General features: G+C 50.1%; 2 protein-coding genes across 3 annotated transcripts in view; both read left to right on the forward strand.

Annotated features, from left to right (window-relative positions):
- Positions 1-12,546, forward strand: part of LOC121811824 (fatty acid synthase-like) — a 13,557-nt gene extending 1,011 nt beyond the window's left edge. Inside the window, exons 2-25 of one of the 2 annotated variants that reach the window (XM_042214510.1) lie at positions 1,198-1,333; positions 1,947-2,099; positions 2,187-2,360; positions 2,775-2,975; positions 3,213-3,335; positions 3,422-3,537; positions 3,625-3,759; positions 5,014-5,473; positions 5,751-5,938; positions 6,508-6,697; positions 6,806-6,900; positions 7,203-7,337; positions 7,487-7,690; positions 7,973-8,088; positions 8,159-8,334; positions 8,417-8,608; positions 9,440-9,520; positions 9,884-10,066; positions 10,183-10,362; positions 10,541-10,744; positions 11,008-11,324; positions 11,401-11,802; positions 11,883-12,047; positions 12,212-12,546. In XM_042214510.1, coding sequence (XP_042070444.1) covers positions 1,207-1,333; positions 1,947-2,099; positions 2,187-2,360; positions 2,775-2,975; positions 3,213-3,335; positions 3,422-3,537; positions 3,625-3,759; positions 5,014-5,473; positions 5,751-5,938; positions 6,508-6,697; positions 6,806-6,900; positions 7,203-7,337; positions 7,487-7,690; positions 7,973-8,088; positions 8,159-8,334; positions 8,417-8,608; positions 9,440-9,520; positions 9,884-10,066; positions 10,183-10,362; positions 10,541-10,744; positions 11,008-11,324; positions 11,401-11,802; positions 11,883-12,047; positions 12,212-12,412 — 4,518 coding nt within the window. In that variant the 5' untranslated portion in view covers positions 1,198-1,206 and the 3' untranslated portion in view covers positions 12,413-12,546. Of the gene's footprint in view, positions 1-1,197; positions 1,334-1,946; positions 2,100-2,186; positions 2,361-2,774; positions 2,976-3,212; positions 3,336-3,421; positions 3,538-3,624; positions 3,760-5,013; positions 5,474-5,750; positions 5,939-6,507; positions 6,698-6,805; positions 6,901-7,202; positions 7,338-7,486; positions 7,691-7,972; positions 8,089-8,158; positions 8,335-8,416; positions 8,609-9,439; positions 9,521-9,883; positions 10,067-10,182; positions 10,363-10,540; positions 10,745-11,007; positions 11,325-11,400; positions 11,803-11,882; positions 12,048-12,208 lie in introns of both variants that reach the window. The other variant, XM_042214509.1, reaches the window with a different exon arrangement.
- A 53-nt stretch (positions 12,547-12,599) lies between these two features.
- fasn (fatty acid synthase) overlaps positions 12,600-24,334 on the forward strand; it is a 22,248-nt gene continuing 10,513 nt past the window's right edge. The window contains 24 exon segments of the mRNA XM_042214508.1: positions 12,600-13,161; positions 13,249-13,422; positions 13,837-14,037; positions 14,275-14,397; positions 14,484-14,599; positions 14,687-14,821; positions 16,064-16,523; positions 16,801-16,988; positions 17,558-17,747; positions 17,856-17,950; positions 18,253-18,387; positions 18,537-18,740; positions 19,023-19,138; positions 19,209-19,384; positions 19,467-19,658; positions 20,458-20,538; positions 20,902-21,084; positions 21,201-21,380; positions 21,555-21,758; positions 22,022-22,338; positions 22,415-22,816; positions 22,897-23,061; positions 23,223-23,341; positions 23,785-23,939. Coding sequence (XP_042070442.1) covers positions 12,852-13,161; positions 13,249-13,422; positions 13,837-14,037; positions 14,275-14,397; positions 14,484-14,599; positions 14,687-14,821; positions 16,064-16,523; positions 16,801-16,988; positions 17,558-17,747; positions 17,856-17,950; positions 18,253-18,387; positions 18,537-18,740; positions 19,023-19,138; positions 19,209-19,384; positions 19,467-19,658; positions 20,458-20,538; positions 20,902-21,084; positions 21,201-21,380; positions 21,555-21,758; positions 22,022-22,338; positions 22,415-22,816; positions 22,897-23,061; positions 23,223-23,341; positions 23,785-23,939 — 4,621 coding nt within the window. The 5' untranslated portion in view covers positions 12,600-12,851.

Here is a 24,334-nt window from a genome sequence, read left to right on the forward strand (position 1 = left end):
GTGGTCACCACGGTGCTTCAGGGCTCATTGATTCTTTTTAGACTCACTCATCTGTCAGATCGCTTTAAACTACAGTCACCATCGTTCACAGCACTTCATCAGCTTCACATTCAAAGCTGTTTAAAATGACCAGCTAAGCTAACAGGCATGTGTAGGACAGTGAGATTAAAAAATATGTTGACAAAAGAAACCAAACTCATTCCTGGAACTATTTCAGAAAGCATCGAGTCAGTGGCCGAGCCCCCTGCAGTGCAACGTGAAACTTTTTAATGACAGCAGTGTTGAAGCAACAAACTAATGTGGAGATGAAATCCAGGAACACGTTTTTCCTGTTCACGCAGCGCCCGTGGATCCACACATAGTTACAGTGTGGAGTCATGGAAGGAGCTGAGAATGTGTCATTGTTGTTCACTGTTTCACGCTCTTCCTGTGAAGATGCTGACAAGTCAGGTCCTGTTGTGGCTGCTGCAGAGCGAAGCCCTGACACAAAGGAGCAGAGTGAGGGAGAACGGGGGAAGACGAGGAGGATGTGCCCTGAATAGAAATGGTCACACCGAGCTGTGCGCACACAGTGACTTTGCAGTTTAGCAGCTAGCTCGTAGTTAGCAAATTGTCTGCATACGCTCACAATGGGGTGTAATCTGGGTCAAGATGGTGCACTGAAGGAGCAGGCTAGATGTAATCCCAGGGCAGGACATCCTGGAGTCCAAATCCCTTCAGACTGTGTCGTGTTGTGTAACGTGGTCGCGCTGTCTTCACATTTGTAATGCCACACAAGCAAAACAGTGGCATGAGTGTGATTGTTGGTCTTTGTTGGTGCAACCTCACAGTGTGCATGTTAGAGCTGCATGTGATGCTGCGCCGGGCTCTGGCACAGCTTTACTCAGGACCTGGATGGTTTTGGAGACACAGCGTAGCTGCAGCTCTGCAGGTCGCAGTCACACGCAGCAGTGTTTTTATTGAGTCCACAAAGTTGCAAACATCAGTGTGATCAGAGAGGACACACACACTGACACAGCAACACACACACAGACCTGTTTTTTTCTAGGTCACTGTCCGGTGCAGCGTGGAGTGCTGTATTGTTGGGATGGTTGTTGCCATGGTTACATGAATAGTGAGTCTGGCCCCAGCACCGACCACATTCATTGTTGTTAAACTGCAGAATGCTTGTCACTGATTGGCCCTCTGTGTCTGCAGTAAATAAAAATGGATGAGATCGTCATAGCTGGAATATCGGGCCGCCTGCCTGAGTCCAGCAACCTGGAGGAATTCTGGGAAAACCTCATCAATGGTGTGGATATGGTAACAGAGGACAACCGGCGATGGACACCAGGTAAAAGCTTCCCTTCGGTTTCTATGTAACATATTTACTGAGCTGAGTTTCCCTTCAAAGACTAATATTTTATACCTCCTGCACTGTGCAGCAGTGTTGGTGCCTCTGCAGGCTGAGCTGAGTTTAGCTGCTTTGACATATTTGAAGGTAAAATAATGAATGTGAGTCATCAGGAACAGAGGATGGAGCAGATTTAACCAACAGCTTTTTCCCACCAGCTTCGTTTATTTACTTTAGTTGATTCATCTGATCGCTGCCAGTGTCACTTCAGTTTATTCCACTTCCTGTTAAAAAGTAAAGGTTTTTTTTAAATCATCATCATATGGATTTAACTTCATGGTTTCATTTTTTGTTATCCAAGTTTTACTGGTGATTCCTAACTGGTGTGATCATAAACCTGCTGTGTGCTTTTGCCTGCTTCCTGTGAGCTGAACACAGGCAGTAATAAGCACTCAGATGTCCTCTGTGCTGGAAAAGAGAAACGTCCTCGTGAGGATTTTCCTCCCCTCTTTGGCTCAGTCTGGTCTCACAGCATCGTGTTTGGTGCTCAGTGTGAGCAGTGGCTGTGGACCGTGTGTGGGGTCCTGCTGCTGTAACATTGTGCTGTTTGCAGGTCTGTACGGTCTTCCAAAGAGGAACGGGAAACTCAAAGACATCAGCCACTTCGACGCAGCCTTTTTTGGAGTCCATCCCAAACAGGCCAACAGCATGGACCCGCAGCTGCGCCTCATGCTGGAGATCGCTTACGAGGCTATTGTAGATGGAGGTGAGAGCAAACGAGTGGTGAGCTGAGGTTTAGTTTGCAGTTGGGGGAAAGACGACATGTGAGTGAAAATGAAATGTTGTGCTGCAGGACTGAATCCAGCCACGCTGCGCGGCAGCAAAACAGGCGTGTACATCGGTGTGAGCGGCTCCGAGGCGGGCGAAGCATTCAGCAGAGATCCAGAGGAGCTCCTGGGCTACAGCATGACGGGCTGCCAGCGCGGCATGTTGGCCAATAGACTGTCCTACTTCTTCGACTTCAGCGGTACGTGCACGCAGCGCTGCTCAGCACGTGTGTGTTTGCAGTGCTGTCAGCGTGATCCAGTGTGAGACACACACTCAGGTTTAGGTGGACGCTCTGCTGCAGCTCAGGATCACCTTTGATCTTAGAGTAGCAAAGGAGTCTGCAGATCAGTGACGTGCAGTAGTGTTTGTGTCGACAGGCAGGACGTAAACGTGCAGAGAGCACGCACGCTGCAGCAGCTGGACTGCTTTGAATGAACGATCTGGGCTCTGATTTTATTCGTCCACTGAATTGTTGCTGATATATTTTGTGTGTTTTTACTCTGTTTCTCGCTCTGTGCCGTAGTGGTTTCCTCAGCATACCACAGCTCGGACGATCAGATGGGCGGCTCCGTATGTGGCGCCCGGCTCTAACCCTGCTGCCTTTGTTCTCCAGGCCCCAGCACTGCCATAGACACGGCGTGCTCCTCCAGCCTGCTGGCTCTAGAAAACGCCTTCCACGCCATCCGACAGGGCCACTGTGACGCTGCTTTAGTTGGGGGAGTGAACCTGCTTCTCAAGCCGAACACTTCAGTGCAGTTCATGAAGCTGGGCATGCTCAGTCCAGAGGGGACCTGCAAGTCATTTGATGCTTCAGGTAAAACATCACCTGGTCTACACGTGACATCACAGAGTTTCTGTTTGGGAGCGATGGGGAGGAGCCGCTCCTCCACCGGCTGCCGGCACATTTAATCTTTCTGTGTTACATTTACTTTGACATTTCTTGACTAACTCAATGACGTAGAACGTTTTTTGTCTCAGCTTTAACTGTCTTCAATGTGTGACATACATGCGAGCGTGCTGCAGGGTTAAAGCGTCACGTTTGTGTTGTCAGGAAATGGATACTGCCGCTCGGAGGCAGCGGTGGCAGTGCTGCTGACTAAACGACCGGCGGCTAGAAGAGTGTATGCCACAGTGATCAACGCAGGCAACAACACAGACGGATACAAAGAGCAAGGTAAGGAGGTCCAGGGGAGCACTGGAAGTCACGGCCGATCGTAGAAATGGTTTCGTTTACCGGTTTTGTGTGACGTGCTCACGCAGGGGTGACGTTTCCGTCTGGTGAGATGCAGCAGAGGCTGGTTCGTTCACTCTACCAGGAGGCCAGCGTGTCTCCAGAGCAGGTGGAGTACATCGAAGCCCACGGCACCGGGACAAAGGTCAGTGCAGCCGTCAGGTGTGTCGGCACAGAGAGGCGCTCTTACTAACCAGATCCACCGTATTTAACCTCTGCTCTGTCCACGCAGGTCGGCGACCCGCAGGAAGTGAATGGCATCGTCAGCGTTTTCTGCGAGTCAAAGCGAGAGCCTCTGCTGATTGGCTCCACCAAGTCCAACATGGGTCATCCAGAGCCGGCCTCTGGGCTGGCTGCCCTGGCAAAGGTTTGAAACCACAGTCGTCTTCTAATGTTCTCACTGAGACCGTGTGACGATGGAAACATCCAATCAGCTGACAGACAATACACACAGATCACGAACACACTGTGTCCTGTATGCAGTCATCGCCGGGTGGAGCCACACCCACCCAAACACACCTCCTCCACTCTTCCTTTAGTGGCGTCTCAGAGAAATAAAAATGCTTCCAAATATTCTGAAGTGCTGCTTAGTAGAAATCTGGAGCTGTGGCCTCTTTTATGATGAGCTCTGTGTTAACCCTTTGAAGCCGGTCGGAGCGGGCACGCTCTTTTTTGCGTAACTATTTTTAAATCCCGGTAGCACTGCAACCACGTAAGCTAGCGCAATAATTTTTTTTGCATATGAAACCGGAGGAGTTGTACTTACATCTTATGCCATCAGCTTGTCCTAAGTCACGGTTTCCTTCCACATAAAGCTTTGCAAAAACTGCATAAAAAGCCCTTGCAAGAACAAAAACATAATATTCCAGAAACACGCTTTGCCAATCCGGTCAGCTGTTTGTAACACTTCCTACATTGAAACAGACGTCAGCACGAACGATCGCATGTCCGCCATTTCCTGCCCGAAATTGGAAGTGACGTCATTTTCTCGGAAAATGTAGTTTTTTTACTTGTAGGCCTTAAGAGCCTATACTGGTGTTTTCATAAGTCATGTTTGACTTGATGCTTTTCTGAATAGTTGCTGGGAAGCTTAGAACTCGAATTGCACTGCTGGAAATAGTTTATTTTGATGCACCTGCTGTTTTCTTTGCAAATTTGCATCATAGGATTGTTTTTCCTTTTTCCTGCAGTATATAAAAATTGCTGTATCTCAAAAATAAAACTATGAAGACACTCAAAATAAATTTCCTGTTGTTGTAAAATATTTTTTGCAACTTTTTAGTATTTAGAGTTTTGAGGGATAAACCTCTTAAATTTCTCCAAGTAGAAATATATGTAACAAAAACGATTTTCAATTTTTTTTTTTTGTAGTTTATTGCACTTTTTTGCAATTGATGTAGTTACTATGGACTTAATGCAGACATATTATTAAAATATGGGCTATAACAGTTGTATTGATGTATAGCAACTTGAAATGCTCCCAAAATTGGCACTACAGCATGTAAAATATAATATAAGCTCTGGCGGACTTGGTTCTATGGTAGGTCTTAAAGGGTTAAACTGGAATCATGAGTCATTATTTGCTTTAAACCGCTGCTCATGTGTTTGATGCGACGTGCAGGTGCTGCTCTCTCTGGAGCGAGGAGTCTGGGCCCCCAACCTGCACTTCCTCCATCCTAACCCTGACATCCCCGCCCTCACCGACGGTCGGGTTCGCGTCGTCGATCGGCCTGTTCCCGTCCGAGGAGGCATCGTAGGGATCAACTCCTTTGGATTCGGAGGTTCCAACGTTCACGTCATCCTTCGTCCGGCTGAGAAAACGGCCGCCTCGGCTTCACCCGGGAAGCTTCCCAGAATGCTTCAGGCCTGCGGGCGCACAGAGACGACGGTGAGCTCCGTCCTGCAGAAGGGGAAGGAACACGCTGCGGACAACGCCTTCCTGTCTCTGCTGAACGAAGTGTCAGGAGCGCCCGCCGCCAGCATGCCCTACAGAGGTTTTGCTCTGATTGGCTCTCAGAGCGACGTCATGGAAGTGCAGCAGGTGCCGGGCGCCGCCAGGCCTCTGTGGTACGTTTGTTCAGGTGAGTCGCTGCACGCAGTCAGAAGTATGAGACGCTTCACATGATACAAAGATGTTTGGACAGATTTGGGGTGAACGATGAGATCGATGGAGGAACGAGGACGTAACAGGAGTGACGTTGAGTCGCTGAGAGCACGCTGTTACTAAGCAACCATCAGCTGGGCAACATGAAAGTTTGTTTCCAGTTTATTTAAAAGGGTTTGAACACAGCTGCGATGCAGAGCTGCACGCACACACCTCATATACCAACGTGTTGCTACACGCTGTCTGTAATGCAGGTATGGGGACGCAGTGGGCCGGGATGGGCCGCAGTCTCATGCAGCTGCCAGACTTCAGAGACTCCATTCTGCGGTCCGATGCGGCGCTGAAGGAGACGGGGCTGGTGGTGTCTCGTCTGCTCATGGAGGCTCAGGAGGACACGTTCGAAGACACCGTTCACGCCTTCGTTGGCCTGGCTGCAGTACAGGTACAGCGATGCTGCCTCACAGAGAGAAAAGGGAAGCATTTCAACACTCGTTTGTTTTCAAAGCTTCGAGTCGAGCACAGATCCATGTGTACCACTCAGAGTTTATAGAAGACGTCAGCACAAACATTTATTTATGACCCGACCAATCACTGTGCCCCTGCTTTAACTAACACCTGCGTGGAAACGTCTCACTCTGTGGAAACGAGTGTTTAGTCTGAGCTCACAGTGAGGAAGAGTTATTGGGTGTTTTTTACCTCTCAGCTGGAAAAGGTTGAGAGGAGCTTCAAATCGATACCTTAGATCTACCTACTGAAAATGTCAGAGGAGTTTGGATCTCAGTGACCCCGACCTCAACATCAGGGGTCAGAGGTCAAGCGTTGTGAAAATCTTGTGAATGCATTGCACAGTCGAGCCACATTAGACCGGAGAGCACCAGAAAGAGCCTGCAGCGATCTGTGGGCACGAGGAGGAGGAGCATAAACATGCAGTGGCCTTCTATGGCTGCTGAGTTCACAGGTGGACGATGACTCAGACTGCCAGAGCAATCGTCGTGTTTTTTCTCCTTACAGATCGCTCAGATCGATCTGCTCACCAAGCTGGGTCTGCAGCCCGATGGCATCGTGGGGCACTCGGTGGGAGAGCTAGCCTGTGGCTATGCTGACCGCTCCCTGAGTCACAGCGAGGCCCTCCTGGCTGCGTACTGGAGAGGCCGCTGCATCAAGGAGGCCAGCCTTCCTCCAGGAGGCATGGCTGCAGTGGGTGAGAGCGCGTCTTCTTTTAACAGATGGGACTCAGTGTTGTGTTCAGGGCTCTGATTCTGCAGGGTCGGACGCCATGTTTGAGCTTTGTGCTTCCTGTGTGTTGCAGGGCTGACCTGGGAGGAGTGCATCGCTCAGTGTCCTCAGGGGGTGGTTCCAGCCTGCCACAACGCTGAGGACACGGTCACCATCTCCGGCCCTCAGGTCACTTTCCTGGTTCTTCTAGCAGCTTAAATTTCTTTTTCTGCTGGTTGGTTCAGTTTGAGTTATGGCACCAAATCAAGGTGCTTACATACAGCACGTCTCTGTTTTACCTGAGCTTCATGTATCATATGACACACGTGATCGCCATGACGCTCTCACTTATTTATAGCCAAACACAGTGAACTCATTGTTCCATCAGTCCAGATGAGTGACAGCTCAGTGTGTTTTAAACTATGGGAGCTGTGTCCTGCTGTACAGCTGTGGTCCCAGATGTTTGAACATGTGCCACGTTTGATTTTTAGGAAGCAGTCAGTGCCTTTGTGTCCGAGCTCAAACAACAAGGAGTGTTTGCAAAGGAAGTGCGCAGTGCCGGGGTGGCGTTTCACTCCTACTACATGGCCTCCATCGCTCCAGCCCTGCTCGCAGCTCTGAAGAAGGTATGTAGCGCCGCACGTCCCATCCATGCTCGGTCCTGTCAGTAGAAGCAGGGCTCACACATCAGCGTGCCAGGCGCCAACACTGTCACAGGAAACCTGGTGCAGACTGCTGTGCTGAATATTAATGAGCTGCCATCCTGTCACTGCAGGTGATCAAAGAGCCAAAGAAGCGTTCGGCGCGCTGGGTGAGCACCAGCATCCCTCAGTCTGAGTGGGACTCTGCTTTGGCTCTGCACAGCTCGGCTGAATACCATGTCAACAACCTCGTGAGCCCCGTGCTGTTCCAGGAGGGCCTGAGCCTGGTGCCCGAAAACGCCGTGGTGCTGGAAATAGCTCCGCATGCTCTGCTGCAGGTTTGCTACCAGTGCTGTCCACACATGTGGGGCTGCTTCCTGTGTGTTCCTGTGTGTGTCTGTGTGTGTCAGCCTCAACACACAACGTTCAGCAGCTGTTGCTGTCTGAAGCTCAGAAACACTGATTTATCAAAGCTTTTTTTCCACACACACTTTCCAGATGTTACTGGGTGATGTACTTTACAGGGACACTAGCCTGAATAGGTGGTGTTACCGTTGGAAACCAGGGCTGTAAAGCGTTTCACTCGCTGCTGTGACTGAAGTGTTGACTTCTTCACACAGGCCATCCTGAAGCGCAGCCTGAAGCCCACGTGTTCAGTCGTCCCCCTGATGAAGAGAGGTCACACCAACAACCTCGAGTTTTTCCTCTCGAACGTCGGGAGGATCTTCATGAATGGGTGAGGAGAGCCTCCCTCATTGGCTGTTTGACTGTGACAGTTGCTCACTCACACCACTCTCTGCCTTTAGCATCAACGTGGACGCCAACGCCCTGTGCCCCGCTGTGACCTACCCTGTGCCGGTTGGTACTCCAATGATCTCGCCCTTGGTGCAGTGGGACCACACCCAGACGTGGGATATCCCTAAAGCGGAACACTTCCTGTCGGGCTCGGGAGGCTCTGGTTCTGCGGCGGTGTATAACATTGGTAAGAAGTGCGCTCGCAGTGTTTCCATCGCAGTGAAAACGTTTTTCTGATTTGGTTTAATGTCGTGTCATTGATGTAACAGACGTCAGCCCAGAGTCTGCAGACCACTATCTCATTGGACACAGCATCGATGGGCGTGTCCTCTACCCGGCAACTGGTTACCTGGTGCTGGCCTGGCGCACCTTGGTGAGGAGTCTAGGGGTTGTCATGGAAACGACGCCCGTAACCTTTGAGGATGTGACTATCCACAGGGCCACCATTCTGTCAAACGCCAGTAAGTATGGGAGGCGTGGCTTGTTAATGGCTTGAACCACGATCACATGACCTCGTCGAGCAGGTGAGGTCATGTGATCGGCCCAGTGCCTATCCTGTCAGTCCCACTTTAACCAGTAAGAGATGATGTGGAGGCGGTGAGATTGTTACAGCTTTGTAAGACCTGCCGAGCGTCTTAGTTACGCCACACTGACGATTTCACACGTTTAAATCCCTGAACTCACTGCGTGATTGGATGATGAAAATCCTCGACGCTCGTTATTGGCTGCCATGCTTCGTTTAACACGCCGGCACTCTGCGGTGCACCGACGTGTTAACACACGTCAAACGAGGATTTTGTAACATTTTTCAGATTGAAAGTGAAATAATATCAAATATTGGTATTAATGTTTGAAAATCATCCTTCCTTGCTTCCTTGCTTCCTTGCTTCCACCTTGTATTAAATTCAGAAACCTTCAAGGAGACGGACGTACATCTTTGTTTCGGTTGCTTATCGATGTTATTCTAGTTGAATTTGACCTTTGAGATAATTTTACAGATGTTGTCTCACTGTGTCACATGAGGGTTAGACGCTGCTCGCACCAGCAGCTCAGTCTGATTTTCTTCTGAATAATTATTTTTCTTCATTAATAAGACAAAAGTATTTTGTTTCCTCGATGACTCGATGGAGTCACTGACAGACGACTTCATTACTAAAATAATCAACAGCAACATCTTTTACATTTAATTGGTTTTTGTGACTTTTATTGTGAAACACTCTGATTTTGATAAGTGCATTATTATTGTTATTGTTATTGTTACAGTGGATGAAGCTGTTGACTGTTTGTCACAGGTGCGGTCCAGTTGGAGGTGCGTCTCATGCCCGCCACCAGCAGGTTCGAGGTTTCGGAGAACGGGAGCCTGACTGTCAGCGGTACGTCTTTGCATCAGCACACAGGCTGAGCTGCTGATGAAGATCCCAAAGTTTACACATCATTTACATTTGTCGCTGAAAATCACACAACATTATATCCACAAACATATTGTTTATTATTTAGTGCAGTGCTGTTTAAACGGGTTTCCCGTGTCGCTCGGCTGCTGATTGGTTCAGCACAGGCCGGCTGTAGCTCAGGTCACATGACACCGAGCTGCATCCATCAGGCTGAGGTGAAGCTCTGTGACCAGAGCAAGAAAACCTCAGAGGTCTGTTAGTTGTTCCAGTGACAGAGTAAAACTCGTCTGCAGACTTTTGACTTTCAGTATGAACTCGTGAATATTCAGAATCGCTGGTTTTCAGGTAAGGTGAGCATCCTGGAGGATTCGGCACTCGATTCATTCAACGGTGAGATCAGCCGGGAAGCTGCCGACAGGAGCGACGCCTCGATGAAGCTTAACGCACACGAGATCTACAAGGAGCTCAGACTGCGAGGCTACGACTATGGAAAAACCTTTCAGGGCATCTTGGAGTCAAACACAGCAGGTACGCTGGAGCTGTGGCTTATTGTCCTGCTGGGACATAAAAGGACATGATTCTAGTTACACTCAGATAAATGTTGGTAGGACTGTTTTTCTAATAATCTGATTGGCTGTTTCTAGGAGACCGTGGGAAGCTGGAATGGACAGGAAACTGGGTGACATTTCTGGACACCATGTTGCAGATGATCGTCTTGGGGCTGCCGGGTGGAGGTTTGCGTTTGCCGACCAGAATCCGCTCCGTGTGCGTCCATCCTGCTGCACACCTGGAAAAAGTCAGCGAGCACGCTGAAGGAAAGCAAGGTGTGTTTGCCTCCCTCACTTCAGATCAGCAGCAGTGATCCTCCTGATCGTTACTTAGCGGTTTGTGGCTGTCATGTCAACATGATGTGACTGTTTTATGTGTAAAACACCGGATGCTGTTCGCTCTCAGCGTTTGGTCCCCTTCAGCTCGATGTTTGACTCTGTTTGATTCCTGCAGCGGTTGATGTCCACGTAAGCCGTTACCTTGACAACATCACTGCTGGTGGAGTCCAGATCTGTGGCCTGCACGCCACAGTAGCCCCTCGCCGGCAGCAGCTGCAGAGCCCGCCCACACTGGAGGAGTTCCTGTTTGTTCCTGATGTGGAGACGGACTGCCTTACAGCCAATGGGAAGCTGGCAGAGCAGCTGAGGCTTTGCAAAGGTACAGACAATCTCTCCATCACTCACATGCAGTAAACATATGAGTGATAACTGGATCAAAATAATGTTTGCACGTGTGATCTGATGTAAACTGTGTGAGGAGACGGACATGATGGGATTGTCTGGTTGTTCGCATCTTTCTCCCTGTATGTATTTAAGAGCTGTTACCTGTTAGACTTGTTTTGATCTCCTTGTGAGGAGATGACGAACATCAAACCAAACATCGTGCTAAAGTCAGTCTTCTCTCCTGTCCTCCGTGTCCAGCTTTGATCCACACACTGCAGCAGAAGCTGGCCCCTCATGGTGTCAAGCTCTCCATCCCGGGGTTACAGGGGGGCTCTGATGCACCTCCTCCCAGCGGTGAGCCTTCTGAGCCCAGCCTGCTGCGGCTGCTAACCCTGCTCTGTGGCCTCGAGTTCAATGGGAACCTCCACTCTGAGCTGGAGCAGGTGGTGCAGAAGGAGCGGCTGTGCCTGCTTAAAGACGACCTGCTCCAGGGTCTGCTGGTCGACGACGCCCTGAGACATTGCCTCGACATCACGGTGGAAAACAGCACACCTGGCAGGATCAAAGTGTTGGAGGTAAGACTCTCAAACAGCTGGATTTAGCTGGATTATTTCCACACACTCATCATTTTCACGCCTCTGACTCCTGCAGGCTCTCTCAGATGACGGCCAGCTCTTCTGTCGCGCCGTGCCCCTGCTCAACATCCAGCCCATGCTCCGTGTGGACTACACTGCGACTGCGGCCAGTCTGGAGCTTCTGGCCCCCCACCAGGCTCCCCTGGAGGAGCTCGGTGTCGCTGCGGCTCAGTGGGATCCTCTGACCAGCCCAGCTGCTGGAGACGTTGCTGTGGGGGCGGACCTGGTGCTGTGTAACCATGCATGGGGTCCAGTGAAGACAGAGCCCAGGCTGCTGGTAGCAAATCTGGCATCTGGAGCCAAAGAAAGTGGGTTTGTTCTCCTCCACACGCTGCTGAAGGGGGAGACTGTGGGGGAGGCTGTGGCCTTCCTGTCCAGCACTGCTCAGAGCAGCAGCCAGCAGGGACTCCTCACACAGGTGTGTTTAAACAGAACATTTTTCCACCCTGCTGTGACGTGCTGTCAGCTGAGTTTTGATTATTCTGATCTTGTTGGAAGGCTGAGTGGGAGGAAGTGCTCTCAGAGGCTTCTCTTAACCTGGTGGCTGTCAGGAAGTCTTTCTACGGCTCCGCCCTCTTTCTGTGTCGCCGTCAGTCTGTGAGTAAACAGCCGGTTTTCCTGCCTGTGGACAGCAAAGACTATCAGTGGGTGGAAACGCTCAAGGTCAGTCCCACTTTCGTCTCTCTGTCTGTCGTTGTCCCCAAACACTCACAGCTCGCTCATCGGGCTCGTCTGATTGGCTGTTTTCTCTGTGTTATCATAAAGTATATATGAGAGAGATCTGAGCTGTTTAAAAGTCTAACTGTGGGGACTCTGCTCTGCAGCAGGAAGTGATGTCAGAGTCCTCAGACCATCCAGTGTGGCTGACTGCTTCTCAGGCAGAGTGTGGGATTGTGGGAATGGTCAACTGTTTACGGCAAGAGCCTGGTGGCAACCGGATACGGTACGACATCGTTAACAGCTCGTTGTTCTCACACTGCAGCTTTTATGTAGAAAGGATCACACCAAGACTTTCAGTCAGGATTTAGAGTCTTACTGATGATCACTAATGTGCCAGAGCACAGGTTTCTAATAGACTCAGCACAAGTGTAATCAGTGAGGCTTCCTCAGACGTTAACACTTCATTGTACAGTGGAAACATAGTGGATCCTTTCTGTTGCTTATATTTCTGTGTAAAGTCAAAGGAACAGAGGATGGAGCAGATTTAACCAACAGCTTTTTCCCACCAGCTTCGTTTATTTACTTTAGTTGATTCATCTGATCGCTGCCAGTGTCACTTCAGTTTATTCCACTTCCTGTTAAAAAGTAAAGGTTTTTTTTAAATCATCATCATATGGATTTAACTTCATGGTTTCATTTTTTGTTATCCAAGTTTTACTGGTGATTCCTAACTGGTGTGATCATAAACCTGCTGTGTGCTTTTGCCTGCTTCCTGTGAGCTGAACACAGGCAGTAATAAGCACTCAGATGTCCTCTGTGCTGGAAAAGAGAAACGTCCTCGTGAGGATTTTCCTCCCCTCTTTGGCTCAGTCTGGTCTCACAGCATCGTGTTTGGTGCTCAGTGTGAGCAGTGGCTGTGGACCGTGTGTGGGGTCCTGCTGCTGTAACATTGTGCTGTTTGCAGGTCTGTACGGTCTTCCAAAGAGGAACGGGAAACTCAAAGACATCAGCCACTTCGACGCAGCCTTTTTTGGAGTCCATCCCAAACAGGCCAACAGCATGGACCCGCAGCTGCGCCTCATGCTGGAGATCGCTTACGAGGCTATTGTAGATGGAGGTGAGAGCAAACGAGTGGTGAGCTGAGGTTTAGTTTGCAGTTGGGGGAAAGACGACATGTGAGTGAAAATGAAATGTTGTGCTGCAGGACTGAATCCAGCCACGCTGCGCGGCAGCAAAACAGGCGTGTACATCGGTGTGAGCGGCTCCGAGGCGGGCGAAGCATTCAGCAGAGATCCAGAGGAGCTCCTGGGCTACAGCATGACGGGCTGCCAGCGCGGCATGTTGGCCAATAGACTGTCCTACTTCTTCGACTTCAGCGGTACGTGCACGCAGCGCTGCTCAGCACGTGTGTGTTTGCAGTGCTGTCAGCGTGATCCAGTGTGAGACACACACTCAGGTTTAGGTGGACGCTCTGCTGCAGCTCAGGATCACCTTTGATCTTAGAGTAGCAAAGGAGTCTGCAGATCAGTGACGTGCAGTAGTGTTTGTGTCGACAGGCAGGACGTAAACGTGCAGAGAGCACGCACGCTGCAGCAGCTGGACTGCTTTGAATGAACGATCTGGGCTCTGATTTTATTCGTCCACTGAATTGTTGCTGATATATTTTGTGTGTTTTTACTCTGTTTCTCGCTCTGTGCCGTAGTGGTTTCCTCAGCATACCACAGCTCGGACGATCAGATGGGCGGCTCCGTATGTGGCGCCCGGCTCTAACCCTGCTGCCTTTGTTCTCCAGGCCCCAGCACTGCCATAGACACGGCGTGCTCCTCCAGCCTGCTGGCTCTAGAAAACGCCTTCCACGCCATCCGACAGGGCCACTGTGACGCTGCTTTAGTTGGGGGAGTGAACCTGCTTCTCAAGCCGAACACTTCAGTGCAGTTCATGAAGCTGGGCATGCTCAGTCCAGAGGGGACCTGCAAGTCATTTGATGCTTCAGGTAAAACATCACCTGGTCTACACGTGACATCACAGAGTTTCTGTTTGGGAGCGATGGGGAGGAGCCGCTCCTCCACCGGCTGCCGGCACATTTAATCTTTCTGTGTTACATTTACTTTGACATTTCTTGACTAACTCAATGACGTAGAACGTTTTTTGTCTCAGCTTTAACTGTCTTCAATGTGTGACATACATGCGAGCGTGCTGCAGGGTTAAAGCGTCACGTTTGTGTTGTCAGGAAATGGATACTGCCGCTCGGAGGCAGCGGTGGCAGTGCTGCTGACTAAACGACCGGCGGCTAGAAGAGTGTATGCCACAGTGATCAACGCAGGCAACAACACAGACGGATACAAAGAGCAAGGTAAGGAGGTCCAGGGGAGCACTGGAAGTCACGGCCGATCGTAGAAATGGTTTCGTTTACCGGTTTTGTGTGACGTGCTCACGCAGGGGTGACGTTTCCGTCTGGTGAGATGCAGCAGAGGCTGGTTCGTTCACTCTACCAGGAGGCCAGCGTGTCTCCAGAGCAGGTGGAGTACATCGAAGCCCACGGCACCGGGACAAAGGTCAGTGCAGCCGTCAGGTGTGTCGGCACAGAGAGGCGCTCTTACTAACCAGATCCACCGTATTTAACCTCTGCTCTGTCCACGCAGGTCGGCGACCCGCAGGAAGTGAATGGCATCGTCAGCGTTTTCTGCGAGTCAAAGCGAGAGCCTCTGCTGATTGGCTCCACCAAGTCCAACATGGGTCATCCAGAGCCGGCCTCTGGGCTGGCTGCCCTGGCAAAGGTTTGAAACCACAGTCGTCTTCTAATGTTCTCACTGAGACCGTGTGACGATGGAAACATCCAATCAGCTGACAGACAATACACACAGATCACGAACACACTGTGTCCTGTATGCAGTCATCGCCGGGTGGAGCCACACCCACCCAAACACACCTCCTCCACTCTTCCTTTAGTGGCGTCTCAGAGAAATAAAAATGCTTCCAAATATTCTGAAGTGCTGCTTAGTAGAAATCTGGAGCTGTGGCCTCTTTTATGATGAGCTCTGTGTTAACCCTTTGAAGCCGGTCGGAGCGGGCACGCTCTTTTTTGCGTAACTATTTTTAAATCCCGGTAGCACTGCAACCACGTAAGCTAGCGCAATAATTTTTTTTGCATATGAAACTGGAGGAGTTGTACTTACATCTTATGCCATCAGCTTGTCCTAGGTCACGGTTTCCTTCCACATAAAGCTTTGCAAAAACTGCATAAAAAGCACTTGCAGAACAAAAACATAATATTCCAGAAACACGCTTTGCCGATCCGATCAGCTGTTCTGTAACACTTCCACTTGAAACAGACGTCAGCGCGAACATCGCATGTCCGCCATTTCCTGCCCGAAACCGGAAGTGACGTCATTTTCGCGGAAAATGTAGTTTTTTACTTGTAGGCCTTAAAGCCTATACTGGTGTTTTTATAAGTCATGTTTGACTTTATGCTTTTCTGAATAGTTTCTGGGATGCTTAGAACTCGAATTGCACTGCTGGAAATAGTTTATTTTGATGCACCTGCTGTTTTCTTTGCAAATTTGCATCATAGGATTGTTTTTGTTTTTCCTGCAGTATATAAAAATTGCTGTATCTCCAAAATAAAACTATGAAGACACTCAAAATAAATTTCCTGTTGTTGTAAACTATTTTTTGCAACTTTTTTGTATTTAAAGTTTTGAGGGATAAACCTCTTAAATTTCTCCAAGTAGAAATATATGTAAACAAAAACGATTTTCAATTTTTTTGTAGTTTATTGCACTTTTTTGCAATTAATGTAGTTACTATGGACTTAATGCAACATATTATTAAAATATGGGCTATAACAGTTGTATTGATGTATAGCAACTTGAAATGCTCCCAAAATGGCACTACAGCATGTAAAATATAATATAAGCTCTGGCGGACTTGGTTCTATGGTAGGTCTTAAAGGGTTAAACTGGAATCATGAGTCATTATTTGCTTTAAACCGCTGCTCATGTGTTTGATGCGACGTGCAGGTGCTGCTCTCTCTGGAGCGAGGAGTCTGGGCCCCCAACCTGCACTTCCTCCATCCTAACCCTGACATCCCCGCCCTCACCGACGGTCGGGTTCGCGTCGTCGATCGGCCTGTTCCCGTCCGAGGAGGCATCGTAGGGATCAACTCCTTTGGATTCGGAGGTTCCAACGTTCACGTCATCCTTCGTCCGGCTGAGAAAACGGCCGCCTCGGCTTCACCCGGGAAGCTTCCCAGAATGCTTCAGGCCTGCGGGCGCACAGAGACGACGGTGAGCTCCGTCCTGCAGAAGGGGAAGGAACACGCTGCGGACAACGCCTTCCTGTCTCTGCTGAACGAAGTGTCAGGAGCGCCCGCCGCCAGCATGCCCTACAGAGGTTTTGCTCTGATTGGCTCTCAGAGCGACGTCATGGAAGTGCAGCAGGTGCCGGGCGCCGCCAGGCCTCTGTGGTACGTTTGTTCAGGTGAGTCGCTGCACGCAGTCAGAAGTATGAGACGCTTCACATGATACAAAGATGTTTGGACAGATTTGGGGTGAACGATGAGATCGATGGAGGAACGAGGACGTAACAGGAGTGACGTTGAGTCGCTGAGAGCACGCTGTTACTAAGCAACCATCAGCTGGGCAACATGAAAGTTTGTTTCCAGTTTATTTAAAAGGGTTTGAACACAGCTGCGATGCAGAGCTGCACGCACACACCTCATATACCAACGTGTTGCTACACGCTGTCTGTAATGCAGGTATGGGGACGCAGTGGGCCGGGATGGGCCGCAGTCTCATGCAGCTGCCAGACTTCAGAGACTCCATTCTGCGGTCCGATGCGGCGCTGAAGGAGACGGGGCTGGTGGTGTCTCGTCTGCTCATGGAGGCTCAGGAGGACACGTTCGAAGACACCGTTCACGCCTTCGTTGGCCTGGCTGCAGTACAGGTACAGCGATGCTGCCTCACAGAGAGAAAAGGGAAGCATTTCAACACTCGTTTGTTTTCAAAGCTTCGAGTCGAGCACAGATCCATGTGTACCACTCAGAGTTTATAGAAGACGTCAGCACAAACATTTATTTATGACCCGACCAATCACTGTGCCCCTGCTTTAACTAACACCTGCGTGGAAACGTCTCACTCTGTGGAAACGAGTGTTTAGTCTGAGCTCACAGTGAGGAAGAGTTATTGGGTGTTTTTTACCTCTCAGCTGGAAAAGGTTGAGAGGAGCTTCAAATCGATACCTTAGATCTACCTACTGAAAATGTCAGAGGAGTTTGGATCTCAGTGACCCCGACCTCAACATCAGGGGTCAGAGGTCAAGCGTTGTGAAAATCTTGTGAATGCATTGCACAGTCGAGCCACATTAGACCGGAGAGCACCAGAAAGAGCCTGCAGCGATCTGTGGGCACGAGGAGGAGGAGCATAAACATGCAGTGGCCTTCTATGGCTGCTGAGTTCACAGGTGGACGATGACTCAGACTGCCAGAGCAATCGTCGTGTTTTTTCTCCTTACAGATCGCTCAGATCGATCTGCTCACCAAGCTGGGTCTGCAGCCCGATGGCATCGTGGGGCACTCGGTGGGAGAGCTAGCCTGTGGCTATGCTGACCGCTCCCTGAGTCACAGCGAGGCCCTCCTGGCTGCGTACTGGAGAGGCCGCTGCATCAAGGAGGCCAGCCTTCCTCCAGGAGGCATGGCTGCAGTGGGTGAGAGCGCGTCTTCTTTTAACAGATGGGACTCAGTGTTGTGTTCAGGGCTCTGATTCTGCAGGGTCGGACGCCATGTTTGAGCTTTGTGCTTCCTGTGTGTTGCAGGGCTGACCTGGGAGGAGTGCATCGCTCAGTGTCCTCAGGGGGTGGTTCCAGCCTGCCACAACGCTGAGGACACGGTCACCATCTCCGGCCCTCAGGTCACTTTCCTGGTTCTTCTAGCAGCTTAAATTTCTTTTTCTGCTGGTTGGTTCAGTTTGAGTTATGGCACCAAATCAAGGTGCTTACATACAGCACGTCTCTGTTTTACCTGAGCTTCATGTATCATATGACACACGTGATCGCCATGACGCTCTCACTTATTTATAGCCAAACACAGTGAACTCATTGTTCCATCAGTCCAGATGAGTGACAGCTCAGTGTGTTTTAAACTATGGGAGCTGTGTCCTGCTGTACAGCTGTGGTCCCAGATGTTTGAACATGTGCCACGTTTGATTTTTAGGAAGCAGTCAGTGCCTTTGTGTCCGAGCTCAAACAACAAGGAGTGTTTGCAAAGGAAGTGCGCAGTGCCGGGGTGGCGTTTCACTCCTACTACATGGCCTCCATCGCTCCAGCCCTGCTCGCAGCTCTGAAGAAGGTATGTAGCGCCGCACGTCCCATCCATGCTCGGTCCTGTCAGTAGAAGCAGGGCTCACACATCAGCGTGCCAGGCGCCAACACTGTCACAGGAAACCTGGTGCAGACTGCTGTGCTGAATATTAATGAGCTGCCATCCTGTCACTGCAGGTGATCAAAGAGCCAAAGAAGCGTTCGGCGCGCTGGGTGAGCACCAGCATCCCTCAGTCTGAGTGGGACTCTGCTTTGGCTCTGCACAGCTCGGCTGAATACCATGTCAACAACCTCGTGAGCCCCGTGCTGTTCCAGGAGGGCCTGAGCCTGGTGCCCGAAAACGCCGTGGTGCTGGAAATAGCTCCGCATGCTCTGCTGCAGGTTTGCTACCAGTGCTGTCCACACATGTGGGGCTGCTTCCTGTGTGTTCCTGTGTGTGTCTGTGTGTGTCAGCCTCAACACACAGCGTTCAGCAGCTGTTGCTGTCTGAAGCTCAGAAACACTGATTTATCAAAGCTTTTTTTCCACACACACTTTCCAGATGTTACTGGGTGATGTACTTTACAGGGACACTAGCCTGAATAGGTGGTGTTACCGTTGGAAACCAGGGCTGTAAAGCGTTTCACTCGCTGCTGTGACTGAAGTGTTGACTTCTTCACACAGGCCATCCTGAAGCGCAGCCTGAAGCCCACGTGTTCAGTCGTCCCCCTGATGAAGAGAGGTCACACCAACAACCTCGAGTTTTTCCTCTCGAACGTCGGGAGGATCTTCATGAACGGGTGAGGAGAGCCTCCCTCATTGGCTGTTTGACTGTGACAGCTGCTTACTCACACCACTCTCTGCCTTTAGCATCAACGTGGACGCCAACGCCCTGTGCCCCGCTGTGACCTACCCTGTGCCAGTTGGTACTCCAATGATCTCGCCCTTGGTGCAGTGGGACCACACCCAGACGTGGGATATCCCTAAAGCGGAACACTTCCTGTCGGGCTCGGGAGGCTCTGGTTCTGCGGCGGTGTATAACATTGGTAAGAAGTGCGCTCGCAGTGTTTCCATCGCAGTGAAAACGTTTTTCTGATTTGGTTTAACGTCGTGTCATTGATGTAACAGACGTCAGCCCAGAGTCTGCAGACCACTATCTCATTGGACACAGCATCGATGGGCGTGTCCTCTACCCGGCAACTGGTTACCTGGTGCTGGCCTGGCGCACCTTGGTGAGGAGTCTAGGGGTTGTCATGGAAACGACGCCCGTAACCTTTGAGGATGTGACTATCCACAGTGCCACCATCCTGTCAAACGCCAGTAAGTATGGGAGGCGTGGCTTGTTAACGGCTTGAACCATGATCACATAACCTCGTCGAGCAGGTGAGGTCATGTGATCGGCCCAGTGCCTATCCTGTCAGTCCCACTTTAACCAGTAAGAGATGTGGAGGCGGTGAGATTGTTACAGCTCTGTAAGACCCGCCGAGCGTCTTAGTTACGCCAAACTGACGATTTCACACGTTTAAATCCCTGAACTCACTGCGTGATTGGATGATGAAAATCCTCGACACTCGTTATTGGCTGCCATGCTTCGTTTAACACGCCGGCACTCTGCGGTGCACCGACGTGTTAACACACGTCAAACGAGTTTTGTAACATTTTTCAGATTGAAAGTGAAATAATATCAAATATTGGCATTAATGTTTGAAAATCTTCCTTCCTTCCACCGTATTAAATTCAGAAACCTTCAAGGAGACGGACATACATCTTTGTTTCGGTTGCATATCGATGTTATTCTAGTTGAATTTGACCTTTGAGATAATTTTACAGATGTTGTCTCACTGTGTCACATGAGGGTTAGACGCTGCTCGCACCAGCAGCTCAGTCTGATTTTCTTCTGAATAATTATTTTTCTTCATTAATAAGACAAAAGTATTTTGTTTCAGACTCGATGGAGTCACTGACAGACGACTTCATTACTAAAATAATCAACAGCAACATCTTTTACATTTAATTGGTTTTTGTGACTTTTATTGTGAAACACTCTGATTTTGATAAGTGCATTATTATTGTTATTGTTATTGTTACAGTGGATGAAGCTGTTGACTGTTTGTCACAGGTGCGGTCCAGTTGGAGGTGCGTCTCATGCCCGCCACCAGCAGGTTCGAGGTTTCGGAGAACGGGAGCCTGACTGTCAGCGGTACGTCTTTGCATCAGCACACAGGCTGAGCTGCTGATGAAGATCCCAAAGTTTACACATCATTTACATTTGTCGCTGAAAATCACACAACATTATATCCACAAACATATTGTTTATTATTTAGTGCAGTGCTGTTTAAACGGGTTTCCCGTGTCGCTCGGCTGCTGATTGGTTCAGCACAGGCCGGCTGTAGCTCAGGTCACATGACACCGAGCTGCATCCATCAGGCTGAGGTGAAGCTCTGTGACCAGAGCAAGAAAACCTCAGAGGTCTGTTAGTTGTTCCAGTGACAGAGTAAAACTCGTCTGCAGACTTTTGACTTTCAGTATGAACTCGTGAATATTCAGAATCGCTGGTTTTCAGGTAAGGTGAGCATCCTGGAGGATTCGGCACTCGATTCATTCAACGGTGAGATCAGCCGGGAAGCTGCCGACAGGAGAGACGCCTCGATGAAGCTTAACGCACACGAGATCTACAAGGAGCTCAGACTGCGAGGCTACGACTATGGAAAAACCTTTCAGGGCATCTTGGAGTCAAACACAGCAGGTACGCTGGAGCTGTGGCTTATTGTCCTGCTGGGACATAAAAGGACATGATTCTAGTTACACTCAGATAAATGTTGGTAGGACTGTTTTTCTAATAATATGATTGGCTGTTTCTAGGAGACCGTGGGAAGCTGGAATGGACAGGAAACTGGGTGACGTTTCTGGACACCATGTTGCAGATGATCGTCTTGGGGCTGCCGGGTGGAGGTTTGCGTTTGCCGACCAGAATCCGCTCCGTGTGCGTCCATCCTGCTGCACACCTGGAAAAAGTCAGCGAGCACGCTGAAGGAAAGCAAGGTGTGTTTGCCTCCCTCACTTCAGATCAGCAGCAGTGATCCTCCTGATCGTTACTTAGCGGTTTGTGGCTGTCATGTCAACATGATGTGACTGTTTTATGTGTAAAACACCAGCTGCTGTTCGCTCTCTTTGGTCCCCTTCAGCTCGATGTTTGACTCTGTTTGATTCCTGCAGCGGTTGATGTCCACGTAAGCCGTTACCTTGACAACATCACTGCTGGTGGAGTCCAGATCTGTGGCCTGCACGCCACAGTAGCCCCTCGCCGGCAGCAGCTGCAGAGCCCGCCCACACTGGAGGAGTTCCTGTTTGTTCCTGATGTGGAGACGGACTGCCTTACAGCCAATGGGAAGCTGGCAGAGCAGCTGAGGCTTTGCAAAGGTACAGACAATCTCTCCATCACTCACATGCAGTAAACATATGAGTGATAACTGGATCAAAATAATGTTTGCATGTGTGATCTGATCCAAACTGTGTGAGGAGACGGATATGATGGGATTGTCTGGTTGTTCACATCTTTCTCCCTGTATGTATTTAAGAGCTGTTACCTGTTAGACTTGTTTTGATCTCCTTGTGAGGAGATGACGAACATCAAACCAAACATTGTGCTAAAGTCCGTCTTCTCTCCTGTCCTCCGTGTCCAGTTTTGATCCACACACTGCAGCAGAAGATGGCCCCTCATGGTGTCAAGCTCTCCATCCCGGGGTTACAGGGGGGGTCTGATGCACCTCCTCCCAGCGGTGAGCCTTCTGAGCCCAGCCTGCTGCGGCTGCTAACCCTGCTCTGTGGCCTCGAGTTCAATGGGAACCTCCACTCTGAGCTGGAGCAGGTGGTGCAGAAGGAGCGGCTGTGCCTGCTTAAAGACGACCTGCTCTAGGGTCTGCTGGTCGACGACGCCCTGAGACATTGCCTCGACATCACGGTGGAAAACAGCACACCTGGCAGGATCAAAGTGTTGGAGGTAAGACTCTCAAACAGCTGGATTTAGCTGGATTATTTCCACACACTCATCATTTTCACGCCTCTGACTCCTGCAGGCTCTCTCAGATGACGGCCAGCTCTTCTGTCGCGCCGTGCCCCTGCTCAACATCCAGCCCATGCTCCGTGTGGACTACACTGCGACTGCGGCCAGTCTGGAGCTTCTGGCCCCCCACCAGGCTCCCCTGGAGGAGCTCGGTGTCGCTGCGGCTCAGTGGGATCCTCTGACCAGCCCAGCTGCTGGAGACGTTGCTGTGGGGGCGGACCTGGTGCTGTGTAACCATGCATGGGGTCCAGTGAAGACAGAGCCCAGGCTGCTGGTAGCAAATCTGGCATCTGGAGCCAAAGAAAGTGGGTTTGTTCTCCTCCACACGCTGCTGAAGGGGGAGACTGTGGGGGAGGCTGTGGCCTTCCTGTCCAGCACTGCTCAGAGCAGCAGCCAGCAGGGACTCCTCACACAGGTGTGTTTAAACAGAACATTTTTCCACCCTGCTGTGACGTGCTGTCAGCTGAGTTTTGATTATTCTGATCTTGTTGGAAGGCTGAGTGGGAGGAAGTGCTCTCAGAGGCTTCTCTTAACCTGGTGGCTGTCAGGAAGTCTTTCTACGGCTCCGCCCTCTTTCTGTGTCGCCGTCAGTCTGTGAGTAAACAGCCGGTTTTCCTGCCTGTGGACAGCAAAGACTATCAGTGGGTGGAAACGCTCAAGGTCAGTCCCACTTTCGTCTCTCTGTCTGTCGTTGTCCCCAAACACTCACAGCTCGCTCATCGGGCTCGTCTGATTGGCTGTTTTCTCTGTGTTATCATAAAGTATATATGAGAGAGATCTGAGCTGTTTAAAAGTCTAACTGTGGGGACTCTGCTCTGCAGCAGGAAGTGATGTCAGAGTCCTCAGACCATCCAGTGTGGCTGACTGCTTCTCAGGCAGAGTGTGGGATTGTGGGAATGGTCAACTGTTTACGGCAAGAGCCTGGTGGCAACCGGATACGGTACGACATCGTTAACAGCTCGTTGTTCTCACACTGCAGCTTTTATGTAGAAAGGATCACACCAAGACTTTCAGTCAGGATTTAGAGTCTTACTGATGATCACTAATGTGCCAGAGCACAGGTTTCTAATAGACTCAGCACAAGTGTAATCAGTGAGGCTTCCTCAGACGTTAACACTTCATTGTACAGTGGAAACATAGTGGATCCTTTCTGTTGCTTATATTTCTGTGTAAAGTCAAAATGATAAGGATCAGTTTTTCCCACAGGCCTCAGAGGCTCAAACCTCTGAGGACTCGTTCTCTGCTTTCAGGCCAGCTAAAGTCTGTCACGCTCAGTCTGCCCTGGTTCAACACTTTGGGTTCACTGTTGTATTATTCATGTGTTACTGCAGGACAAACGTGTCTTTATGCCTGTTTGTGTTTCTTCTCTCGCTTTGCCACCAGCTGTGTGTTTGTGTCCAATCTAAACGAGTCTTCAGCAGCACCAGACCTCCAGCAGGACCACCAGTCCATCCAGTCAGTACTGCAGAAGGATCTGGTCATGAACGTGTTCAGGGATGGACGCTGGGGCACCTTCAGACACCAGCTCATCACTCATGGTTCGACTCGCACTCATACGTGTATTTAAGGAGGCGAATGAGCTGCAGATGGTCACATGTCAGGATCCACTCATGTTTGGTCCAGGTCACTTTACATGTCTCGGCCTGCGCTCTAAACGTGTGGAGGACGCACTTCCTATGAATGACATCACAAACATAAAGAATAAGAATGACGTTGTTATTTACACGTCATTCTTACAGTTCTGTTTCAAGACGCTGCAACACTCTGAGAGTTGAGATTCAGCAATTCAGCGCACTTTTACAAAAATGAATCCGTAAAATCTGCAAAACTGTAATTTTACATGGAACAAACAGTCGTCAGAATGACTTTTAATTGTAGAGCTGTGCTCTCTCACAAAGCTCTGTAAGGTGCCCCTGCTGCAGGTGTTTGAACC

Source organism: Haplochromis burtoni, unplaced genomic scaffold (genome assembly GCF_018398535.1).
Source record: "Haplochromis burtoni strain Fernald_Lab_line unplaced genomic scaffold, NCSU_Asbu1 Contig_577, whole genome shotgun sequence".
NCBI classification, from domain to species: Eukaryota; Metazoa; Chordata; class Actinopteri; order Cichliformes; family Cichlidae; genus Haplochromis; species Haplochromis burtoni.